At 45.4% G+C, this 23,389-nt stretch overlaps 1 protein-coding gene across 7 annotated transcripts in view; it reads left to right on the forward strand.

Annotated features, from left to right (window-relative positions):
• The window catches only part of LOC104914348 (multiple epidermal growth factor-like domains protein 6), a 31,662-nt gene that overhangs the window by 6,369 nt on the left and 1,904 nt on the right, over window positions 1-23,389 (forward strand). Inside the window, exons 11-48 of one of the 7 annotated variants that reach the window (XR_004162013.1) lie at window positions 420-540; window positions 929-1,143; window positions 1,684-1,935; window positions 2,028-2,219; window positions 3,359-3,508; window positions 3,652-3,755; window positions 4,258-4,475; window positions 5,781-6,001; window positions 6,193-6,339; window positions 6,777-6,941; window positions 7,173-7,324; window positions 7,528-7,696; window positions 7,940-8,048; window positions 8,550-8,695; window positions 9,063-9,188; window positions 9,532-9,711; window positions 9,886-10,110; window positions 10,626-10,752; window positions 11,030-11,229; window positions 11,948-12,160; window positions 13,048-13,193; window positions 13,732-13,859; window positions 14,674-14,803; window positions 15,123-15,255; window positions 15,721-15,873; window positions 16,278-16,404; window positions 16,607-16,818; window positions 17,546-17,708; window positions 18,100-18,182; window positions 18,953-19,113; window positions 19,322-19,475; window positions 19,842-20,014; window positions 20,123-20,201; window positions 20,421-20,747; window positions 21,078-21,187; window positions 21,673-21,782; window positions 22,139-22,256; window positions 22,808-23,019. Coding sequence is in view for 5 of the 7 variants with exons in the window: in XM_031556866.1 (XP_031412726.1) it covers window positions 420-540; window positions 929-1,143; window positions 1,684-1,935; window positions 2,028-2,219; window positions 3,359-3,508; window positions 3,652-3,755; window positions 4,258-4,475; window positions 5,781-6,001; window positions 6,193-6,339; window positions 6,777-6,941; window positions 7,173-7,324; window positions 7,528-7,696; window positions 7,940-8,048; window positions 8,550-8,695; window positions 9,063-9,188; window positions 9,532-9,711; window positions 9,886-10,110; window positions 10,626-10,752; window positions 11,030-11,229; window positions 11,948-12,160; window positions 13,048-13,193; window positions 13,732-13,859; window positions 14,674-14,803; window positions 15,123-15,255; window positions 15,721-15,873; window positions 16,278-16,404; window positions 16,607-16,818; window positions 17,546-17,708; window positions 18,100-18,182; window positions 18,953-19,113; window positions 19,322-19,475; window positions 19,842-20,014; window positions 20,123-20,201; window positions 20,421-20,747; window positions 21,078-21,187; window positions 21,673-21,782; window positions 22,139-22,256; window positions 22,808-22,945 (6,077 nt within the window). In the remaining 2 variants the exon portion in view is untranslated. Of the gene's footprint in view, window positions 1-419; window positions 541-928; window positions 1,144-1,683; window positions 1,936-2,027; window positions 2,220-3,358; window positions 3,509-3,651; window positions 3,756-4,257; window positions 4,476-5,780; window positions 6,002-6,192; window positions 6,340-6,776; window positions 6,942-7,172; window positions 7,325-7,527; window positions 7,697-7,939; window positions 8,049-8,549; window positions 8,696-9,062; window positions 9,189-9,531; window positions 9,712-9,885; window positions 10,111-10,625; window positions 10,753-11,029; window positions 11,230-11,947; window positions 12,161-13,047; window positions 13,194-13,731; window positions 13,860-14,673; window positions 14,804-15,122; window positions 15,256-15,720; window positions 15,874-16,277; window positions 16,405-16,606; window positions 16,819-17,545; window positions 17,709-18,099; window positions 18,183-18,952; window positions 19,114-19,321; window positions 19,476-19,841; window positions 20,015-20,122; window positions 20,202-20,420; window positions 20,748-21,077; window positions 21,188-21,672; window positions 21,783-22,138; window positions 22,257-22,807; window positions 23,020-23,389 lie in introns of those variants that run through there. The other 6 variants (XM_031556866.1, XM_031556868.1, XM_031556867.1 and 3 more) reach the window with 6 other exon arrangements.

The raw sequence follows: 23,389 nt of genomic DNA on the forward strand, positions 1-23,389 counted from the left end.
GACAGCTCTGTGAAAAGGAGGTTGCAACCAACTGAGCTTTCTAAAAGCTTTGGAGGGCAACAAGTCTGCAGAGCTGTTTGGTTAAAAGCCTGTTTTGGTGATATGTGATGGTGGTGTTCATAGTGCACTGCTTCCACTGCTCAGATCTGCGTTCAGCAAAGCTTTTAACACAGGGCAAGGAGCTGATCTTTGTTATTCTTTTTTTCCATGCCCTTTTCAGTGGTGCCCAACACGGTAACAGGCACAGCTCCCTTCCAACCCTTACAATTCTGTGCATAAAACACTGGCAGTTCCATCTGAATACGTGCAAAATCTTTATCTTAAGTCTTCCAGTTCTAGATTTGTGGTGATGGTTCTTCCAATGACACTGGTCATGAGCAGAGCAATTACATAAGTATTCCTTCTTTATTTTCCTCTAGATTATTTATGTCCTGTGGGTCACTATTGCCCCACTGGCAGCCCTGAGCCCATACCCTGCCCCTCTGGAAAATACCAGGACCAGACTGGTAAAAACCAGTGTGAAATGTGCCCAGCAGGAATGTAAGTGAAATGGATCTGCTGCTTCATGTTGATGCTTTCCTTGTGAATTCGCATGTGTATTTCCATCTGCCTTAGGCAGCTGCACTGTGTTGTTTCTTTTGATACACATGGCTGGCTTTTTCTTCCTGTTTTTGTACTACCTTTCCCTTTATTATGGCTTTTTCTGTACTGCAACCTGTGTTACAGAAGATCCATCCTAGCAGGTGAATCTGCTGGGAAAGACAGAATGTTCCTGACAGGTTCATCTCAGCTCTGTGTATCATTTCAAGTAATTTGTTTTCCTTTTCTCATCATCTCAAACTATCACTATTGTGTAGAAAGTGTTTCTTAGTCCCTTAGAACAAAGAGAGAGCGTGGACTGAGGCAGTACTTGGATTTCTTTTTTTAGGTTCTGTGCCCTTGAAGACCATCCATCCAGTCTCCGTAACAACTCACGTGGAGTGATCAAACCAATAGTCTGCCCAGCGGGATATTACTGCCTCCTGGGCACAAAAGCTGGCAATCAGTACCCGTGCCCAGCGGGGACTTACAGTAACAAAACTGGACTGAGAAACCCTAAGGAGTGCTTGCCTTGTCCTGGAGGCATGTTTTGTGCCAGTGCAGGTAAGGACAAATGTGGGTTAAATACATTTCTTAGGCTGTGCTGGATCTAAATTTAAGTTCCGCTGGTAGATGAAGTTTTCATCTGTATGCAGTCCATATGAATTTTAAGGAGTGTTTGCAATCATCTCTAGGACCTGTTGAGTAGTAATTGTTTATGGTCATTACAAAGATCCCTGCAAATCTATCTTTTGCAAGTTTAAAGAGGTGGATTAAGGTGGATTTTTTTGGAAAAGATCATTGAACCAAAAGCCAAACTGCTTAGGCTCTAAGATTCATTTGGTTTTCTCTGAGGGGAGAAATGGGTGCACAGTCTTGGTCAGCATCTTCTGTAAGGTGATCTAGAGCGTTTAGGCCTTTAGCTATCTGGTTGTGTGGAAAAAATGTGGAGTCTGTAGATGTAGCTTTTAGATAACAAATGTAACCACAAGTCAGTAGGCTCTGAATTCATTGTGCTGACAAGGCTTGTCTGCTTTGTTTAGTCCAGAAGCTGCGAATTATGTAACACGGGAGCTGATTTGACTTTATATTCCTTCTCTTTAGGACTTGTTTCCCCAAGTGGTCCTTGTTTGCCTGGGTATTACTGCACTTTAAAGGCAAAGGTACCCAATCCTGCCAATGATGCCACTGGTGGCCTTTGCCCAGCAGGCCATTACTGCCCAGCAGGCAGCAACGAGCCACAGCCGTGTCCTTCTGGCATGTTTTTGCCTCAGTCTGGGATGGCTTACTATAATGCCTGTCTGCCCTGCCCAGGAGGGAAGTTCTGCCAAGGAAATGGCTTGATGAGCATTTCTGGTGTGTACTGACTGGATTGAACATCTTTAATGTGGGTATTTTAATGCTTTCTGGGTGCTCATCCCTAACACAGAAGCTTTTCTTTCTTGCAGGATTGTGTTCTGCTGGCTATTTTTGTGATGGTGAATCCACACGGCCAGACCACAAGCAGTGTCCCCCTGGCTTTTACTGTCCTGAAGGCTCTGAATCCCCAGTTCCTTGCAGCCCTGGTCACTTCAACTCTGAGAGAGGAAAGTGGCAGCCAGCAGACTGTCAGCTCTGCCCAGCTGGGTATTTCTGCAGTGGTGAGTGCTGATGTATTGGGCACATGGAAGCCCATGTTTCCTACATGCATATAATTCAGAATTGCCTTTCCTTTGTACTAAGATGTTCTTTGTCTGAGGCTGAAATTTGGGGAACACGTTCTTTCTGATATTGGTGACAGGTGAATGATGAAGGGGGTTGTGCTTTCAGGAGATAAGGGTTTTCTTTTGTCTTTGATCTGAGAAAGGAAAGGGAAAGGCTGTGCTTTCAAAGTTGCAGAACTGGGCAAAATCACTTCCAAGGGAGCATGTTCTGCAGGTATTGCTGCCTGCCTGGCCAGACTTCAGCTACTCCCACTCTCTATTGCTGCCCATGAGGCTGCTGCTGTCCCAAGGGATCTGCCTTTCTTATTCCCTGTGAGAATGGGACCTATCAGTCATAGGAGAACAGGGATTTAGGGAGTCTAGCAAAAGTAGGGCTGTGTATTGTGATAAAAATTGATTTTGTGTCACTAAGAGCTGAGTCTCACTGGGACTTAGCAGGACAAAAAGGATTTTGAATTGCTTCCTTATTTCTGTTAAGGTTCTACTAAGTCAGTGTTGGATGGGACTAGAAAAACAGAAGCAGCAGTAACTGCCAAGAGTGAAAGCCAAAACAGGCTTCTAAGACTATGAAGTTGTTGAACGAGTAAGAAGCCAAATCTTTCTCCTCTTCGGGGCAAAAAAACTTAATGCCCAGGAAAATACAAGGGAGCTATTCCTGTCTAGCAGCTCGTGTATGCTACAGAAAAACCCACAAGAAATACAGCTGCACAGATGTGATTCTGTTCCCTAGATGGGATTACTCGAATAAAACTTCAGACACCTCCTTTGTAGACATCTGTACCTGAGCTAGTTTTTTGTACTCCTGTAGTCAGTGGCAAGAGGCACTTCAGGGCTGCAATTTGTCTTTCTTATTTTACTTGTCTGCCTTAGGATGAGATGAATTGCTCTTGAAGTGCAGTTCCTCTGGAAGTGCTGTTTCTCTCCAGTTACTGCATCACGATTCTGAACAACTGCATCAGAAGTACACACAATGAAGCCCACGTCCTGGGTTTAGCTTGAATATGTTGATGGAGAATGACATTGCTTGTCGTGTCTTATAATGTTTCCTGAGCAAGATGCTACTTTTTGTATCCTAGGTTCTGGAGCACACACTCCTGAGCTGTGCCCTAGTGGGTACTTCTGTCTGCCAGGTACCAACTTCAGTACAGAGCATCCATGTCCAAAGGGTACCTTTGGCCCCAGGACTGGTGCCACCAGCAACTCTGACTGTGAGCCCTGCCCAGCAGGTAAGCAGGGACTTGGCACAAAAAAAAACCTGAGGGCATACATGGAAAGGTTGAGGAAAATATGACTTCTTTCAGGTTGTTGACTCCTTCATCTATCTTCTGTTCTGGCCATTTCAATGAGATCACTCTTCTGTTTGTTTTAGGCATGTATTGCTCAGCACCAGGTCTTTCACAGCCCTCTGGATTTTGCTATTCAGGTTACCATTGTGCCAAGGGAGCCATCAGCCCAACCCCTTTCAAAAACAGGGTGAGTGAGCACTGGCAAACAGCACAGTTAACCTTGCATCCCGAGGACAAGGACTGGAACCCTCACAATGTCATGGCTTCAGGTGTCATATTTTCCAAGTCTTACTGCTTTGCACAGGGTTGCTCTTTCCCACTGCTGCTGCCCTTGGTAGCTGCTCAGATGGACTGACATGCTGCTCTTAATGTCTGCTGGAATATCTTGCAGCCTGCTAACAAGTGATGGCCAGACATCCATTTCTGTAGGTATCACTGGAGTGTGCCATCTCAGGTCTCTTCCATAGAATGAGAGCAGTGACTGGGTAGCTGTGGCTCAGCAACCAGCACTTTAGTACCCTTTTTGTGCCAGCTGTGGTCTGCATTTAGTTTCAGTGGCAGAAAACTGGAAGAATTCAGCCTATATGTACCCTTTTCAGAATCTGTCTCTGTAGTATTTTGGGCCAAATCTTGTTTTGATAACATTTTTTTTTCTTCTGTTTCTGTTTGTTTCTTTTTCCCTCGTGCAGGTGGAATTTGCGGGCTCTGTGTTGCCTGGTAATGATATCTGTCCTGCAGGGCATTTCTGCCCCAATGGAACTGAGAATCCCATGCCTTGCCCTCCTGGGTCCTTCTCTGCTGTCAGGGGCCTGCAGGCAGAAGAGCAGTGCCAGCCCTGCCCTGCTGGCCGATATTGCAGCAGGGCAGGATTGTTTGATCTGGCTCAGACGTCGCTGTGTAATGCAGGGTGCGGTGAGACCGTCACTCGTTAGTGGGAAAATACAGCTGGCAGGATTGCTGTGTGGGCTGGAGCAGAGGGGCATCCAAACTAAACACTGGGCTTAATATATCTTGCCCAGTCCCTTGTGTGCAAATATTTACAGTCAAAAATAACTAGACTGCGAAGAGTTCGCTCTGAGCTCTCTAGGTTACATGCTGCTATACTGCATCTGCTTGGTGGTCCTGGCATGTGCTTCAGAGCCAGTTCTCCCTATTTGTTTGCCTCACGTTCTGCCCCGGCCTTCTACACAGCCTTTTACTGTTTTTACTGTAGGTTTAATTAATTGCAAGCCCTTTATTTACCATAAAACACGCTTGCTGTGAATTTGCATCCTTTTTCCTCTCTGTTTTCTCTCAGCTCCCACCAGGTGGTGCAGTAAGCAGTGGCAAGAAAGCAGTGCTGGCATCAGCCAAACAGCAAAGTGCCGCCAGCAATATTTGCCCATCTCATGAGTGTGCCTTGTAGCAAAAGGCCACAGAAGCTCAGTTCCTTTAATCTGTGAAAGGAAAGCTTAGAAGTGATCTCAATACAGTGCATGTAACAGGATTTAGTAGGAAAAGATTTCTGATAGCTAATAGCTCTTGAATCTGCTGGAGAAAATCACAACCACTGCTCAGTGTAGTAGGCCTTGCTTCTGAGTAAACAAATGCTGACAGGCAGCTTTGCTGTCCTTTTGCTTGATGCTGCTCCTTTTAGCAGTCATTGCCTTGGGGACTATGAATTGCTTCTTCTCTAGAAGCTGCACCCACAGGATGCAGTGAGATCATGGCTTTCAATTCCTTCCTGCTTAGTTTTCAAAAATGATAATTTTTCTTTTGTATTTCCTCATCCTTCTTGAGGGGAGTGGTAAAGGGAGAAGTAACATAGAAATAGGTGACGTTAATGCATAGGCCAGTGAGAATATTGAAGATGAAAGGAAACTAAGCAGAAGCAGCCGGAACTGAACACATGGGCTTTGTGCTTTGAAGTAGACAAAAACTTAATTTTTCAAAGAATTTTTTTTTTTACCAGAATGATGAGAATACCTTCCAGACAGCTTAGGGAGGGGTGGGGAAGAAGAAAAAAAAAAAGAGGATTCTACAAGGATTTACACTTGGATATTAAGTTGGTAGGATAGGGCATGGGAGGAGCAATTGTTAGCCCAACTGAAATAAAACACATCTTTAAGGAGTGTTTCTTAACTTGGTGACCTTTGGTTAGTACTCCCCACATCTGCTTTTTCTGAACAGTGCTGTGGGCCCATGGTTCCAGCATAGAATTGTCTTCTTATAGGTATGTTTGTCTGGAAGGAAGCTCTGCTCCCTGCCCTTCTGATGGGATTTATGGATACAGATGTCCCAGTGGCTTCTACTGTCCTGCTGGCACTGGACTAGAACTGCCCTGTGAGCCTGGCACCTTCAGCCCTATGCCTGGGGCAAGTACTTGCCTCCCTTGCCCAGCTGGTATGGCCTGCAGCCATGCAGCCACTGCAGAGCCACTCAGCTGCCCCAGAGGTAAGCAATAATATGTGCCACAAAACCACTGGCATGCAGTCAGAAGTGTGATGGGTGCCTGCACACCTCTTTCTGTCTGACCGTAGCAGTCTGGGAATGGGATATTTGCAGTTGGATAGAGCAAGATCAGCATTCCTGCTTATTCTTCCTTTCTTTTCTGAGCAGTGCCTCATTCACCTCTCACTGTACAGGTTATTATTGTCCAGCTAGGACTGCTGCTCCCCTGCCGTGCCCTGAAGGGACACTAAATACCATGGAAGGGGCATTGGCCCCCACTGCTTGCAAGCTGTGTCCAGTGGGGAGGTACTGCAGAGGAGATGCTAACTGGGAACCTGATGGTGAGTTTGATTCAGAGCTCTTCTTTCTGTCTGTTTAAATACCTCCCCCACCTTATTTCTTATGTTTGTGCAGAGTAGCTGTTGCTTGACTAAAATGCAAAGGTTAGGCATATGAGCAGAAGAAAAGCAGAACTCTTTCCATGAAAAGAAGTTAATCCACAGAATCGATGAACAAGTTTAAATATTAGGAATAATTTAAGAAAAATAAATAAAAATACCAGATGAGGTCAGTGCATGTAAAGAAAGGGGATGATGAAGGCCTCAGATGATGGAGGAGGAGGAGAAGCAAACCAAAGGTGAACAGTGCAGGATATCAGTAGAGCTGTAAAATGAGCCTAGGATTGGATTCAGCTTCTGTCCTACTTCTGAGGTTTTAAGGAGATGCTTTCATGCTTTCCAATGACCATTTCATTACCTCCTCTGCTCTCCCATGGCAGGTCTGTGTTCAGCAGGGTACTATTGTGAAGGAGGAGCCACTGATGCAGTTCCACATGGGACACCAGCGTTCCCTCTCAGTGGGCCCTGCCCTCTTGGACATTATTGTCCTGAGGGCACTCCTTTCCCAGTTGCCTGCCCAGTTGGGACCTTGAACAACAGCACAGGTGTGACTTCACCAACAGGTTTCTCTTGTAGTCCACAGCAGTGGGGGGCTTTGTTGCTGGTGGCCAAGGTGATGGGTTTTCCCTTGGTCACTGAAAGATAATTTTCCACTCAGCCAAGGCTGAGCCATATCTGTATGTTATCAGTGCAAATAGATGCTTGCACAACTGTGACTGACCTAAGGATGCTTCCATGCTTTCTGTCACTGACTTGAAGTTCTGTTTTTGTTTTAGGTGGTACCTCTCCAGAGAGCTGTGTGCCATGCTATCCTGGGTCTTTCTGCGCTAGCGTTGGTTTGAGTTCTCCAACAGGACCTTGTACTGAGGGGTTTTACTGCCCAGCAAACTTCAGCTCCTTCAGCCCCACAGCATTTCTCTGCCCTAAGGTACTGCTCAGTGACATCAGGGCAGTGAAAGAGGTGGATCAGCTCTAGGCAGGTATTTTCCTCTGTGGGAAAACCTCCTATAGGCCTAATTGAAATGGTGACTATGTCTACAGGGAATGTTGCTTTGGTAATGCTGGGGTTCACCCTTTACGCACAGAACCTAAGTTTATTGGAGTATCCATGGAATCCTTTATCATTGCCAGGGTCACTTCTGCCAGTTGGGAGCAGCCCGCCCAACACCATGCCCTGCTGGGGAGTACCAGCCAGCCAGGGGTTCTGCGTCCTGCATTCCATGCCAGAGAGGATTCTACTGCCAGGAGCTGGTGGCTGGAGACCCCAAGAGCTGCCCACCACATACTTACTGTCCTACAGGTATGCTGAAACTGGCACACCAGCTATGCCAAGGACTCAAATCCTGTGTGCCTCATTCTCATGCCAGAGTTGTTACAGACCCAGTGTGATCTTTGCAGGCCAGGAAATGAGGAACTGACAACAAATCTTGTGTTGTGCTGCCTTGCTTCTTTGGAGGCGTTTGTTACTCTGATATGGTTGTAGGGTCATGTCAGATCATAAGGTCTTCCTAGGATGTTTTATTTTCTGTGTTCTCCCTGTCAGGCACACAGTTTCCTCAGACGTGTCCTGAAGGCACCTTTACTCCTCCAAATATGACTGGCCTCTGGAATGAGAAGCAATGCCTGCCTTGCTTACCTGGTCACTACTGCAGGTAATGACCATTTATTTCTATCTGGCATTTTTTTCTACTACCTCCTAAGCAGTTCAGCATCCTTGCTGATCAGTCAACACTAAATTCTTCCCAGCTTGTCTGCCATCTTTGTCTCAGAGAAAATAAGTGTAACCCCAGATACAGCTTTTGCGTATGGAGCTATGAACTTGGAGAGCTATTGCAAAGCAGTCTGACACTGTCATGGCATTATAAAAGAGCATCTAAAGAAGGTAGGTAGGCAGTGGTTGTGAAAACATGGAAATAAGCCAGAAAGTTCAGCCCGGTGGAAAGTTGTTTGCAACTTTATCTAAAGCAATTTGCCCCCACGTTCATGGAATTTGAACTTAAAATTGTTTGGTTTGCTTCAGTCACCTGTGGTTTTGTAAGTGGAAAAAGTGGGTCTATTTTTATCTCTCTTATCAGTGTAACCACTGCTCTGCTTCTACACCAAATCTTTATCAGCAGGTCTCATGTAAATTCTTCTGGTTCTTTCTGCTCCAGGCATGGACAGCTAGTGGGGAAATGTGCTGCTGGATACTTCTGCCTTGCTGGGAGCTCTCAGCCCACTCCACAGGGCCCTGGTTTTTCCTGGCGCTTTCTGTCTGGATGCCAGTGGGGTGAGGCATGTGCTGGGCTGTGTCCTGCAGGTGAGAATCTTTGGAAGTGTTATAAGTGTATGTAGAGAGTTGCTTCTAACTAAGTAGAGAACATCTGTCATCTTGCATAATATATTATGATACCCGCTTTGAGGTTGTCACGCTCATTGGCATCGTCTGCTTTTACATCTTTCGACCAAAGAAGTTCGCTTGATGAAATATGCCACCTTAAATTTGTGGTGCCAGATTGCTGGTCCAGAAATGTCTGAAGGCTGTTGATTTGGCTGTCAATAGGCACAGAATCCCAACAGCTGCATAGATGTTAATCCTATGACAGGAGATGCTTGCTGAATCACTTTTTTTCCCAGTAGAAGGCTTCTGTATTTTACTTTCATCCCTTCCCCATCTATTTCTGCAGGTTTCTACTGCCTGGAGGGCTCTGAGCTACCCATACCGTGTCCTGCCAATACTATTAGAGATGTTCCAGGAGCTGGGCAAAAGGAAGACTGCCTGCCCTGTCCACCAGGCCACTGGTGCAAAGCAGGTTGGAGTCTGGGATAATAGTGAGGCGAGGGAATGAGAGTTTTTTTGTGTGTATCCCTGACTCTGTTCAGACTAACTTTGGTATCAGACACTGCACTTTGGATCACTTCTTGCCATGGGACGTGCTACCTGTGATTCTGAAGTCAAAGCTAGTCTTCAGATAGCTCTGTGTTCCACCTGCCAGAAGAGGGATTTGAACTGTCTTTGTTTCTTGAATTGTGGGTGTAGATCTTACTCTTACATACAGTGGTTTAGGAAGGACCCTGGTGGGATTCAGAAGAAAAGAAGGTGTTGCAACCACAGTGAAGAGGTGGCTCCTTAGAGATGAGTTTTCTGTTTTTTAGGAGACTCAGAAGCCTCTCCATGTCCCTCAGGACACTATTGCTTTGGAAGTAATGGCAGTGAACAAGACAGTCTGTTGACACCTCAGAAATGCCCTCCACATACTTACCGCAAGCTCCCAGGAGCTCAGAGCCTGACGGATTGCCAACCATGTCCTCCAGGCTATCACTGCCCTCTATCAGGTAAGCACCAGGTGAAATCAAATGCTTTCCCACCACTGGGCTTGATTACAAAACTCCCTGAGATGATATAGAAAGGGAGGGGTAACATTCATAGTGTGCTTACAGCTCTTCTCTAAACTCCCTCCTGGCCTTTCAGCCTCCCTTTCTTCATTTCTTTTCTTCTCTTCCTAACAGGTCTAACCAGTTTTGAGGATTATCCATGCCCGCTGGGATACTGGTGTCCTGGTAAAGGGGATGCTTTCTTTTGTCCACCTGGCACTTCCAGGGTACATCCTGGTGCAAAATCATTGGAAGAATGTGATCCCTGCTCAGCTGGCTACTACTGCCCAGACCCAGCACAGACAGGGCTGCCTAACACCCAAGGAGTACCTTGTGAACCTGGCTATGAATGCCCAGCAGGTGACATAATACGTTGTTTTATTTTATTTCTAGCTGTTTAAGCCCAGACGAGTGAAGAGTGCACAGCAGGCAGAGCCATGACATATAGATGGTAAAATGATTAGAGCCTCATTCTTGCAGCAGCCTTTGGTGGAAATGGCCCCTGGTGGAGTGGCTTTAGAAGTGGATTTAGTAACCTGAAGCCTTTTCCTGGCTTTTGGCCTCGGAATTCCCATCTTCTTTCTCTGGTCTCCCTTCTTGTTCTCAGTTAGCTGGGATTCCAGAAGAAGGTGATCTGGGCCTAGAAAAGGAGCAGATATCTTTTGTTATCCAGGCCTTAAATATTCAGGTGTGTTAGCATTTCTTGCTTAACAGCAGATTGGTTCTATGTGTCCTTCTGTGAGCAATAGGAAAAGTGGAGTTTTTGTGGACAGTAATATTTAATAAAGCTCTCTTGATCACTCTCTCTCCGGCACGTTCTCTCCTGTTCTGAGAATGTCACATAAATCAATCACTGATTCTTCTTTTTTCACCAGGTTCAGTCCATCCAAAGCCTTGCAGGCCTGGCTCATATTGCAGTGCTCGCACAGCCGTGCCCTCCATGTGCCCTGCTGGGTATTACTGTCCTGAAGGCTCATCAACATACAATAACCCTGAGCAGCTGTGAGTACTTAGCATGGCTGGTGGAGCCAGCTTTGTTTTAAACTCTTTGAGGGACTTGTTTTAAACACAGTCTGTGTGCGTTGTACAAAAGTAAAGGTATCTTCATAATCACACCTATGGATCTGGTGACTGCTAAGGCTGCGTAGGGTGGGTTATGAGTTGTACCAGTTAGCCTGAGCCTGGAACCAGATGAGAATCATTTTTAATTTTGCACTGGTGGTTGATTCCAGAAGTCAGAACGTTTTCAGAGATTTTTCTTCCCTTTTCTGCCTTCCAGATGTGTGTTTCCCTATTACTGTCCCCTAGGCAGTGCCCGCCCACTGCCCTGTGAAGGAGGATACATGGCTCTCAGCTCGCCTGGGCCGAGGGATTCCTTTGAGAAGTTCTGCAGAATCTGTGATGCAGGCAGCTATCGTAATGACTCTTTCATCTCTGCTCCCTGTCAGCCTTGCCCGGCAGGCTTCATCTGCCCACAAGGTAAATGTGGCTGCTATGGAGAAGTTGTGCAAGAAATAACTTCAGTGGTAACCAGAAAGTTCTGTGTGGGCAAAATCCTCTACGGTTTTAAATCCCTGATGTGGGTTGTCATGTTGGTTGGTGGAGCATTTCTTTTGGTAGGTTGTTAGAAGTGAGAGAAATACATCAAAGATGGTTTGGATCTTGTTGTTCTTTCTCTCGGGATGACTTTGGCCCCCGCAAGCACTATTTTCTCTAATTTTGTGACTCAGCTGCGAGGCCAGGAGTTAATATGATGGAGTGTGAATGTAGGTGTTCAAACCTTGCTGTGTGACAGCCAGTGTTGCATGAATCCTGCTGGGATAGGAGATAGGAAGAATCTGTTTACAAGCATTTGAAGGTCTCTGCTCATTGAGCTTCTCAATAAAGTGTAGTTTGTTGTGATCTGGTTCTGTAAAGCATGGGGGAAGATCATGCCTGTCTTGAGCCACTGGATTTGTCCAGTCAAATAACTGGGAGAAATGGATTTGGATGTTTATGTATGAATAGGTTAATTTGGAACACGTTGAATGTTGGATAATTTTACATATCAATGTGTATGTGTTTGTATGTATCTGCATGTACATCTATAAAGGCGTGTATATAATTGGAACAGATAAGTGACTTTCTGCCTGTCATAACACTTGCTCAGTTCTATAAGCAGTGTCTGTGTCTGAGACAGCCCCACCACCTTCTCTAGACAGTGAGACTTACCACAAGAAGCCTTGTCCCATTGGCTATTACTGCCCTCCCCTGGCATCTGCCCCTCTTCCCTGTCCCCCGGGGACCCGTGGGAGCAACAGCTTGGCCAAGAATTTAGAGGATTGTCAGGCCTGTCCTGCTGGCACCTTCAATCACCTTCCTGCTCAGGCTGCCTGCTTTCCCTGTGGCAGCTCCTCTTCATCACAGCCAGGTGAGTTGCTGTTTTTGTGTGAAGCTTTACCTGCAGTTAAGAGAGAGCCTAACAAGAAAATTACCTACGAATGTGATTTTTCTCACATGCTTCCCCAATTGACTACAAGCTGTGGGATCTTCTTGATGCTGTGTGTGCTAACAACACCCCACCTGCTCTTCTTCTGTCCTGCTTGGAGGATGGAAGGTTCCATTTTCGAAGTTATATTTTGTTCTCCTGTACTCTGTCAGCCAAGGGGTTTTGATCTCAACTCCTTCAAAGGAAGGAAGAGATGAGCAGCCCCACTAATTCTTGCTCTGTCATTGCCTTGAAAACAGTGGAGTGCTTTTGCCTTGAGTTGCAGAACTTGCTATAAGTGCAGCTGTGATTTTGAGACAAAACTGGGCAGTGTAACCATGTCCAGCTGAGACTGATAAGCAGGAAAAGACTGGGAAAGGAGAGGGTGAGAAGCTAAGTACAGTAGAGAGTGTGGTACTCTTCCAGCATTTCAAGTGAAGTGGATTTAATAGTGTTAAGGCACAAAGCCACTGCAAAGAGGGGCTCAGCAGCCTTGACTGACTGAGTCCTTATCCTATCCAGTGGCTTAGCATATCAATTAGCTGAGGGTTTGTCAAAATGCCACTGCTGCAAATCCCTAGATGGGTCTTTCTGCCCTTCTTTCTAAATGAATACTTAGAAAATGGTGTAAGGATTGTGTTGGTAGAGCAAAAGGTAGATTGGCTCAGTTCTGCTGTGATGGTGGGCAAGCAAACTCCAGGTGTGCCACTACAAGCAGTGTGATTTGGTCAGAGCACTCAGCGCTGGAACTGCTCCTATACTGTGAGCACAGATTTTTGCCAGCTATATTCCCTACCTCGATTTCCATTCCAAATCCATCTTCCTTTCAGGTGCTACCAGCTGTACCTGCCATGGGCTGAACCGGGCTTTCCAGCACTCAGATGCCTCCTGTATCTGCCAGGCGGGTTATATTTACTATGATGAGCGAGGCAAGGAAAACTCTGACAGCAACAGTGATCAGGACTGCCGACCTCAGGTAAACCTTGGCTCCAAAATGAAGTTGTTGCGTGATGTATGAGTGAGAGAGTAGTTCAGTGCTTTGGGCACTGCCTCAGCATCTGTGAGCAATCGCAGCTCAGATCGCTGAGCTGCTGCAGACACAGGAAAGTGCTTTGGCTGCTTTGTTTGATAGGCATGACCCTTCCTTGTGATATAATGTCACTTGTCTCCTTTCATGGAATCTTGCAAGGCTAAATTCAATAAGAGCCAGAGGCAAAAGATATTTCTATGCAAAGACAATGGGGAGCAGCTAAAGCATCTCAGATGACTGATGCAGGAATTTAAGCCTCCATGTTTTCAATGTGAAATTCTTCATTAGGGCTGGTTGAGGAGTTTGGATGGGAAGTGAACTTCTCCTGATCTTTTTCAGTGCTTTTCAAGTTGCCACTTAATGTCCCCTCGTTGCATTACCATTACGTTGTGTGTCAGTGACAAGTGGAGAACTTTAGGGGTGCTGCTTCTCTGCTGAAACACTTGAGCTTGTGTGACACAGATTGGATGTGCTGGTTTTCCAGGTGGACGAGCTCTGTGCTCCTGGAGAGATCCGTCTAGCATCTACACGCCGGTGTGTTTTCCCTGAGCAATATGACTGCTCTCCATCTTGTGGGCCTGCGGGTGGAGAGGTTAATGCAGAGCTGGGCATGTAAGTCTCAGCAGCCGCTCATTAAGGAATGCTTCACAATTAGTTCTGACTGGCTAAGTTACCGATCCCATGAGGTCATTTCAGGGTAGGACTTTGGGAGGTGCTTTTGAGAAACTTTCCGTTGCTGGAGCTGCTCTGTGTGGAAATACTGGCCTTCAGTCCTCGTTCGTTGGCCTCATTCCTCAACCTGTGTTTTTAAAATTACTGGAGGTTTTTGTGTGTTTGGGTGGAGACAACAGAATGGTCACAGAGTGATAAGGTAGGGCTGGACAAAGCTCATGTTCCCTGAAGGAGACCTTTCCCATATACCTCGGGTTGAGCCCCCCTTGAGTTTAGGAGCAGAAATGAGTCATAATCCCACCTTTTAGTGCTGACAGAAGCATTGAAACAAATGTTTGTCATATTCTTTTTCCTCTTTTTTATCCTCTTCCTGACATGGATAGCACAGAAATCTAGTGGATTAAAATTATGTTGTCACTTTCTACCAGTTTTTGAAAACAGAAGTCTGGGAAGAATACATAACTCTGCTCCAGTACTGACAGTGACCTCTTAGAGAACAACAGAGGCTCTGTAGGAGAGTGGTGTATCACATTTTGACCTGTTGTGTGGTCCTTAGATTAAGGAAGAAGCATTGAAAAGCAGCTACGGCACTGGATGAGCTGGACTGTGAGTTTGGTCCACCCTATTTACCATGAATACAGAGTAGCCCATTCACTGTATGGATTGTAAGTGAGATTGAGGCTAGCTTGACCCTCAACGTATTGTAGCTGTTTACTTGTGGATTGGAAGTAATCAGAACCTTTTTGCTGTACAGATGTCGCTGTAAACAGTACGTCTCTGCTGAGGAGCTCTGTGACCAAATGTGTTTGCTGAGAGCCCCACGGATCTCGTTGGGATTTGGCATCAAGAGAGAGCTGCTTCTGAGGGTGGATGAAGGAGTCAGGGTACGTGTGGATGAGGGGATTGCTCTCTCACCTCTCTGTGAGCCTGTAAAGAACATTTATAGATTGCATTTAGATAAAAGGACCCTGGGGGACTGATGTTACAAAGCTGTGAGCAGAGAGAAAGAACAGAGTCTTACCACATCTCATAACCCAGAGTACTGACTAGGCAAGAAATGGGCACGTTAATGAGAAATGATGTTGTGGCAAAAAGCTTCGCTAGAGCAGTGTTGTACAGCTGATGGTAACGTTGATTACAAAGCAGGGTTTGAGTCCAGGGTTGCTTGTACCAGTGATCAGTGTTCCCTCCTGCTTTTAATAGGAAGTGACTAATGTTCTGGGGCCAGATGAACACGTGCAGAAGAGCCAGAGGGTGCATTTGGTTCTGTTTAATCCCAGTGGAGTGCTAGGTTTTGTTGTCTCCAGCATGGATGTCTTGGATGCATTTCTCTCAGGTAAGGCTTGAGAACACCTTGAGATGAGCCTAATTGCCAGCCAGGCTAAGCTGTCAACTTCCTTTCAAGTCAACACAACAAGTGGGCAGCAGTTTGGTACAAAGGGAATTCAGTGTCAGACAGCCCAAACTATTTACAAAGTGGAGAGGGATCTCTTTCTTTCTGGGACTAAACAGGGCCCTCGCTGCTATACAGTTAGCTCTCTGGGGAGAAGGTCAAATTAAAATGATTTTGGCCTTCCAAGGAAAAAGAAAACTCCCTTCAGTGGCTAATCTGTCAGTTTGTGTGTACTGGCTCTTGATTCCAGTTGTTCCCGATGCATAGTAATGTCATTTAGAAATAGAACTTGGCCTTGTGAGCTCAAATCACTTACAGATACAAAATAAAAAGTTCTGCATTGCCAGAGGTTAGGAGCTTTCATATGCTGCTCCTTTGCTTACTATTTTTTTCTGTTGCCTGTGGCAGGAAATTTTTCATCAGATCAGTTGGAGCAGAAAGGTCATCGAGTCCAGAGGGCTCTCTTCAAAGATATCCATGCCTTGCCCCTTGTCCCTAACCCAGTGGTATGTTTGGAAGCAGGAGACACAATCCTTTTCCAGCTTAGCATCAATTCTCACAGTGAGTGTTGTGTGGGTAAATATATAAAAATATAAAATGCTTTTTGCTGATATCTATATGTGTCCAGACGTGTTTGGAGCAGTGACTGTGCATTTGGTAGTACTGCATGTACGAGCACATTCCTTCACCTCCCAGTCACCCTTGCCTTCAAGGGATTCATGATCTTTAGCCTGGCTCTGCCAGTGACTCATCTGACGCTTTTTACATTTTGTAGTCTACAGAAATCCAGCCAGATAATATAGTTCCTGTGTTAGAAGAGCAGTGTGTTTGCTGGGGAGTAATGCATCCTTCAAATAAATGAGTTGACACTGTAGGGCTCTGCAAAATGAATTCAATTTGAAGCCAGTATCAGCTGTCCTAACTGAAGTGAGTCAGAGTTGCTGACATTGTGCCAAATTTCCCAGATCGTGCATCCAGCCACTACCCTGTTTATCAGAAGCAACATCTTTATAACAGCAATCCCAGCTGGGATTATGGACCCTTCCGAAGGCTGGACCACCTCATCCAGGAGACTTACCTCAACATCTCCTGGTAATATCTGGTGTGACTGATAGCGTGTGTGCTAGGTGTAGAACTTGGGAGCAAGTCTTCCACAGAATCACTAGGTCCTCTGCAGTGGATAGCACGTGAAAATGCAGAAGTATGGTGTGTTTAAGTCCGTGTATTCAGCTGTCATCCCTGCTGTAAGCTGAAGGACACTTAGATCAGTTGGTGCCTTCCTTCTCCCTTCTAGGTTTGCCCATGTTTTCCTGGAGTCTGGGACGTATGTGTTCAGGGATAGGACCATTCAGGAGCACTTTTTGATTGTGACTGTGAACGAAGCCAATGTGGGCTGTGACCCCAGAGATGTGTCCTTCCAGCCCTCTTCTCTGTTCCAGCTGGCCAGACATGGGATTTTGAAGCAGCAGAAACTGAACTTAGCTCCTAACTGGGCTTCCATTACAGGTACAGCCAAAATGCTGTGATATTTTGAACTCTGATGCTTAGCCGTAGCCTTTATTGTACCTTCTTGGGTTTGTTTAAATCAGCATTTATTTAGAAATACCATCAAACTGCTGTCTTTGTCATTTTTAATCCATTTCCCCTGTGGCGTTTCCCTTCCCAAAGGTTGCTGCTCTCTAGCCAAGAACCTGCTTGTGTAGGAGCCAAAGGGGGGGGAGAAGGAGCAGTTACATTTCTACCCACACCCTGCTTGAAGAATTCAAGTAATTGAGAACTTTGTTTCCCTTGGCATGAAAGCAGAAAGCGTATGTTTCCGTGATAAACTAAACTGGAATTAAATGCATCATTTAAAAGTTCACTGAAGGCTAACCACAAGGGCAGTTAAGGTCTTTTCCCAAAGCCCTATCTCTCAGCCCATGCCAGTCTCTTGTCCTTCATTCAGAGGACAGCAAAACAGTAGAATTGATGTAATGGTTTGCAAGCATAAGGTTCTGGTTCTGTCACCTTCAGATGCATGCACTGAAACTGCTTTGTCTCCTTGCTCACATGCAACATCATCAAGATCAAGGAGAGAAGGAGCAGAAGCCCATGTAATAAAGATGAAAGTTGTTAAATGTCTGGTTTTTGTGGGAAGGAGAGCACTGAGTAAAAGTGTAAGGGGAGACCGTGCTATTGATGCACACTGCTTCCTGTGTTTCTCACTTCTTGCCATTCGTCTTGGCTTTCCCAGCGGTGCTCTTTGTTCTGGGCTTCCTAATTGTGCTGCTGACAACCCTGGCTATTGTGCTGCAGCCCACTGTTCCTGTCCTTAGTCCTCTGATGAGCTGGAAGCCACGATGGAGGAGCCTGGGTGAGCCACACATCCCACCAGAGTACGTCCTTCTTAAAGAAAGGTGAGCTGCCTTAGCATGGTGGATAATCAGGAGCTTGGACCTTGACAGTATAGTCATGTCCTGTTGCAGTTACTGTGTGATATACCCAGTGCTGAACTCCTTGCAAGCACTGCACAGATTCAGTTTCTAACTATATGGAAAGTTCACAGTGTTTCCCAATAGTATTCCAGCTCTCTTCCAGCATAGTGTATGACAGCTCTGTTGTGTCTTCTGCAAAAGGTACTACTCTAAGAATTACTTGGCCTGCTCTTCTTCTCTGTGTTTTGAATTTAGAGAAGTGGCACCTTCTGCTTGAACTGGGATAGCAGTCCTGCAGTGCCTGGTTTTAGTGATGCAAATCTGTATGTCAGATATAGAGATGCTCTTCACCATCTTCTTTCATTGCCTCTAGCCTTCTGTACTATCAGATGCTTGGTCCTCGTGGCTCTGGAGGAGATGCTGCCTTTGGAGAAAAAGGAGCTGTGCATAATGAAGGTGAGGTGTTGTACCAGTTCTAGGCTTCTCCCCTTTGGCTTTTGTTACACTGGTACAATAATTTTGATTCCTGCTTACCCAGAAACATGTGCACACGTATGGTCACTTTAACTGCTGTGCACAAGTATGCAGACGCCTACATACACACATGCACGTATTTCTATTTTAGATTCATTTAATCTCTTCATCTGAAGTCTGTAACCTCCTGTCATGGGGATGGATCAGTGTTTTCTTTCCTAAATGGTAGGAGGGCAAGTAACCAGCCCTGAAAAATCATTTAGAACACCAGTGTGTTCAAATGACTAGTGAAGAAAATTAAGATCTTTAAAACAATTCCCTGGGTTATTCTGTTGCTAATTCTGTTCTCTGAACACAGGTGACTTGTGGGCCTTTTTAGCCTTCAAGGCATGACCTCATCTTAGGGATTTCTGGATGTTCACAAAGCAGGGCACACCCAGAGCCCAGCAGATGGCACTATCTATTGGTGCTGAGAGCAGCTGGTGGATAAAGTACCACTCAAAGCTGTAAATACAGTACAGAAGTATCACCCTGACAGCTTGCTGGGCAAGTTAGAGGTTGATAGTAACGCTGTGTCATCCTCCCCTTACTAAGGAACGAGACCTCTTACATAGCATGCCTCAACCCATTGTGTTTCTTCACAGTACACAAAAAAAACTGTTGCCTCCTATAGTCAGTCGTTGCCCCTAGGGAAATACCTTAGAACAGATCTGTGGCCAGTGGTCAGTCATGAGACTTACCTTGTGTTTCAGCAGGATGTTGTGCAGTGAGAGACCTGGAGGATTTCAGTGTCCGCACTCTGTACGATAAGCTGGAAGATCAGAATTTGCACCTGGCATCTCAGCTGGCAAAGCACAGGAGGGATGTGTTGGTGTTTTACAATGGAATCAGCCAGCAGATTCAAGGTCTCATGGTCAGTGTGGGGAAAGAACTGTGGGAAAGGGGGTCTTGAAACTGAAGCTTGCAAGTGGCAGTTCAGTGAATGATAGGTCTTGCTTCCTGCTGTCCCCTATTTTGGTATAAAATAGTTTATGCTGATCCCTGGTTTGGTGTGAGAGATAGAAAGTGAAATGGATGAATCTTGAGGCTTTTAAAGAATAATGCTGCTTTGTTATAAACAGGACATGGTGCGAGCACTGGATGCTAAGGGCCTGAAAATCCTTACTAGGCAAAGGATTTGTGGGCATAAATCTGCAGGCAGCAGCTGGGCAGCAGTGGGCATGGAACAGTATGAGGAGCACTGCGGCAGCAGCTTCCGTGCAGCAGGGCAGGCAGGTATGAGAAGCACCATGCAGAGCAAAAGAGAAGTGGAGTGTGAGGGAATGTTTAAAAACAGCTCATACCGATGAAATTGTGCCTTCATTCAGTAAGAGCTGACAGCCTGTCTTCACACGAGTTCAGTGAGGATACAAGCCTGCCGGCTTAGGAATGGGTGAGCAGGGAGTTACAGCACCCTCCCAAAATTACAGCAAAGCATAATGAATGCAGTGCTATCTGGTTACCTTCCCAAGAGGCGTTCTGGAGCCTTCTTATGGGATTTCCAAAGAAAGATGTCTGTTTTTAGATTTGCTCTGGTGATGAGAACAGTTTTTTGTGTGTTCCTATAGCAGTCCATTTGAAACACTTGTTGGGTTCCATTAGGTGCACTGCAGCAAGAGGCAATGGAGTTGATGAAAGCTCTGGAAATCCTGCTTGGGAGAGCTCAGCCTAAGAACATGAAACGAGAGATGGAGCAGCAGATCCATGGACAGGACATGGTGGCAGTTTTATCCTCACTGCACAGTGAAAATAAAGCAAAAGTAATGGAAGGGCAGGTGAGCTGCAGGTGTTTGCTGTCGGGCCATCCCTCACCTTTATGGTGTGTTGTTTGTTTTTTTTTCCCACCTGCCCATTTCTTTAACTCTTAGGCCTTCTTTATTTAGGATTATAAGCTGACTGAGCAAGGAGGGCTCTTCAATAGGAGGAGTGATGTCTTCAGCTTCCCTGTGCATGAAGAATGCGGTAAGTGTGCCATGGTACTCCTCAAAGATGGTGGTAGAAGGCTGTCTCCCTGAAGCCTACGGACTCACTTACACCTCGTTCTTAAGCAACCACTCGGAGGGAAGAGATTGAGTGTCAAGGGGTAAATTAGAGGTGACAGGCAGCTGTCCTGTGCAAGAGAGCAAGATGGAGCATCCAGCTGCATCACTTACCTCAATAGCTGTCATCTTCCTTTTTCAGAGAAATGCTTAAGAGGCAGTTCCTCAGAGGATATGAGTACCCTCATCCCCATGGATCCAGCCACTTTGTCACCTCACCAGTCTGTGGTGTATCGCTTTGGCTGTGCAGTGGTGCACCTGTTAACCAGGGCCTGCTCATGTCCTGCTTTGGTGCTCATGCTGGCTCAGTCCATTCCTGCCCAGAGTCCAGATCAAGCTTTTCTCCCAGGCTTTGGAGACTCCTACTACGATGCCATTAATAAGAACCTGTACGTGCATGCAGCAAGGCTGGAGGATGCTGGGGAGTTTATTGCTGTCCTGCTGAACACTGTGGCATGGATTGCAGCAGGTAGGGCTGTGATGAGGAGTGTGTATCCTATGGGAGCAGCACTGTTTGGTCTTCTCTGTTTTGCATATGAGAAATGAGATCTTGTATTGAGATACCCAATTAAATATCTACTTTTCTTTTTTCCAGGGTCCTGTCTGCAAAAGTAGGCAGTATTTTATAAATCCTGTGAGGCACTGGGTTTCCTCTTTGTAGCAGGAAACTTGCGCCTTGGATAAGGGTTATACTAGAATCTGTTATTCTGCAAGCACAGAAGAACTGCTCCTTCAGTGTTCTCACTTAAAACAGTTTTGCTGTTAACAAATGTGATTTATTCCTTTTGCTTTGCATTAGGTTGTCCCTCAGCTGGTACTGCTCGTTCCTGCTTTATGATGGAGCTCAACAGAGCTATTGTGGTTCTCGCCAATGCCTTTTTCCAGGTTTCATGGGGGATAGCAGACAAGGTTTGTAGGGTGATTTCCTCTAATGGCAGTGACTACTCCATGAGGTGTTATAGGGCAGAAATAGATTCTCCAGTTTATAAGGTAGATTTCTACTATGTTTTTTTTCCTACTTCTACATCACTAGTGCAATTAGAAATGTTAAGATTAAATAGACATCCGTAATATGAAGCAGAAATGGGGAAACTCTTCAGGCGTACAGAGTTTGAGTAGTGTCTCCTTGAGAAGGGATTCATCTGCACTGCTTGTGCACTGGCATCTTATACAATAAAGGATTGAAGATCTACAGCTAAGTCTGGCTTCCTAGGATAACTGATGACCAGAAACTATTCGCTGGAAAGGAGCCAGCTTTTGCCAGTTTTACTTGTTAATTTGCCTGCAAAACTTAGCAGATGATGGTTGGGGAGAATCATGTCTGGGATTGTGATGCTCTGTGCATTGTTTGAATGTGTTGGGTTTTGTGTGTTTTTTTTTGGCTCCAACTTCAGGACCCCTCAGGCTCGTCTGATTGCTTTAACATTCAGAAAGTGCTCAAAGAACTTCTGAGCATCAGAGTAGCACCACATCCCCGTGTCAAGGGAAAAGCCCTGGGTGAAAGGTACAGTGGATCAACACATTACTGCTAGTGAAATAAAAACATCCATTTCCTGTACAGTGATCTACTTTGGACAGTGATATGTTACTGTTCTGTTTTGGGTAACAACACATTGTTTCTGTCAAAGTTTGCAGGAATGCAGGCTGCAACAGCCCCCCTCTTCATCAGACCTTGGTAAAAATTCTTTCACAGACTCAGAATTACTTGGAGATACAGGATGAGACAGTTCACAATGCCATCCTGTACATTTTTCTTTTCAGAAAAGAAAGTGGTGAAATATGGGGTATACTTGATGTGAAATCCTTCCTTTCTTCCTTCCAGAAATTTCTTCCTGAAATTCCTATTGTTTCTCTTCCCAGTAGGTTGTCTAGACTGCAAAAGTACCAGTGCCTTAGTCTGCAAGAGAGGACCTTAGACAGGATGGGAAATTCCCAGGGAGGTGACTGCAGTAGGAATTCAGACTCCTCTTCTGTTAAGGTCAGTCATTTATATTTGCTGTTTCTTTTCTGACAATTCTCCATCAACAGCTTTAGAACTATACCAGATGTTTTGAGTGCACAGGGGGAAGAAAAAAAAAATCTAGTGTTTTAGGAAGTTAATAATGTTTGTTGTCTTTCAATTCTCGCCCTATACAAGTTGGCAGTGGTCATCAAATATCCCAAATTATGTACATCGCTCTAAATATCTTCAGAGAGTCCTAATTCAGAAAGCAGAAATTCAGAAGTTCTTAAGCTCTCGAGATGAACACCTGAATTTCAGACTAAGTTTTGATAGTCTTATTCAACCTAAATCTGACAGACACATTGCATTGGTTGGTGCATGTTTGGAAAGGAGCATCACCTCTGCATCTTTCTCTGTTAAGGCACTGCTAAGGATTTGCATTCAGTGAGACTTCTCCATGACTTGCTGTTATGACATGACCTCTTCTTAGAGTTGGATGCCTATCTGCCTACCCCTAAGAGTGACCCCTGCTAGGGGTCTGCTGCTGTTGTAGAATGTTTGCTGTGTTCCTATTTTGTGTTCTCTAGCTGAAGGTTACACAACTGGAGGAAAGGCTGGATGAACTAAATGAGGCGTTTGTTGAATTGACGGTACAGGCCATGAGTCTGCAAGAAGATGGGGATCTCTTGGAGAAAGAGCTGAGAACACAGGAGGAGTCACTTGTGGTATGAGTTGTCTTCTACTGGGTAATCTTCCAGCAGCTCCAGAGCAGTGGCCACAGCACCTCACCTTCATGTAGGTGCGTGCCTGTGTGATTCAGCTTAGCGATATTGTAGAGGTGAAAAGGTTACACAACAAAAGAGTTGTTTGTGTTGATCAGTTACATGCACACCTAAAGCCCCACGAGTTCCAATATCTTCAATTGGAGGAGACAGATTTTTCCCTTCAGCATAAGGGATAACAGGAAGGAACAAACAGCTTGAATTAAATGATGCGCTTCATAGGCAGAACCTGGGAGCCAGGACTCCCCTGGCCTCATCTCCATATGTGATACTGGATAATTAAGGTAAATTTTTTTGTTCATTAGTCTCTCCGCTTATTTTTAAAAACCCACTGTGTAAGTTATAATAATAAGCAAGCTCATTGAGACATATCAAGAATCCTAGAAT

Source organism: Meleagris gallopavo, chromosome 26 (genome assembly GCF_000146605.3).
Source record: "Meleagris gallopavo isolate NT-WF06-2002-E0010 breed Aviagen turkey brand Nicholas breeding stock chromosome 26, Turkey_5.1, whole genome shotgun sequence".
NCBI lineage: Eukaryota > Metazoa > Chordata > Aves > Galliformes > Phasianidae > Meleagris > Meleagris gallopavo.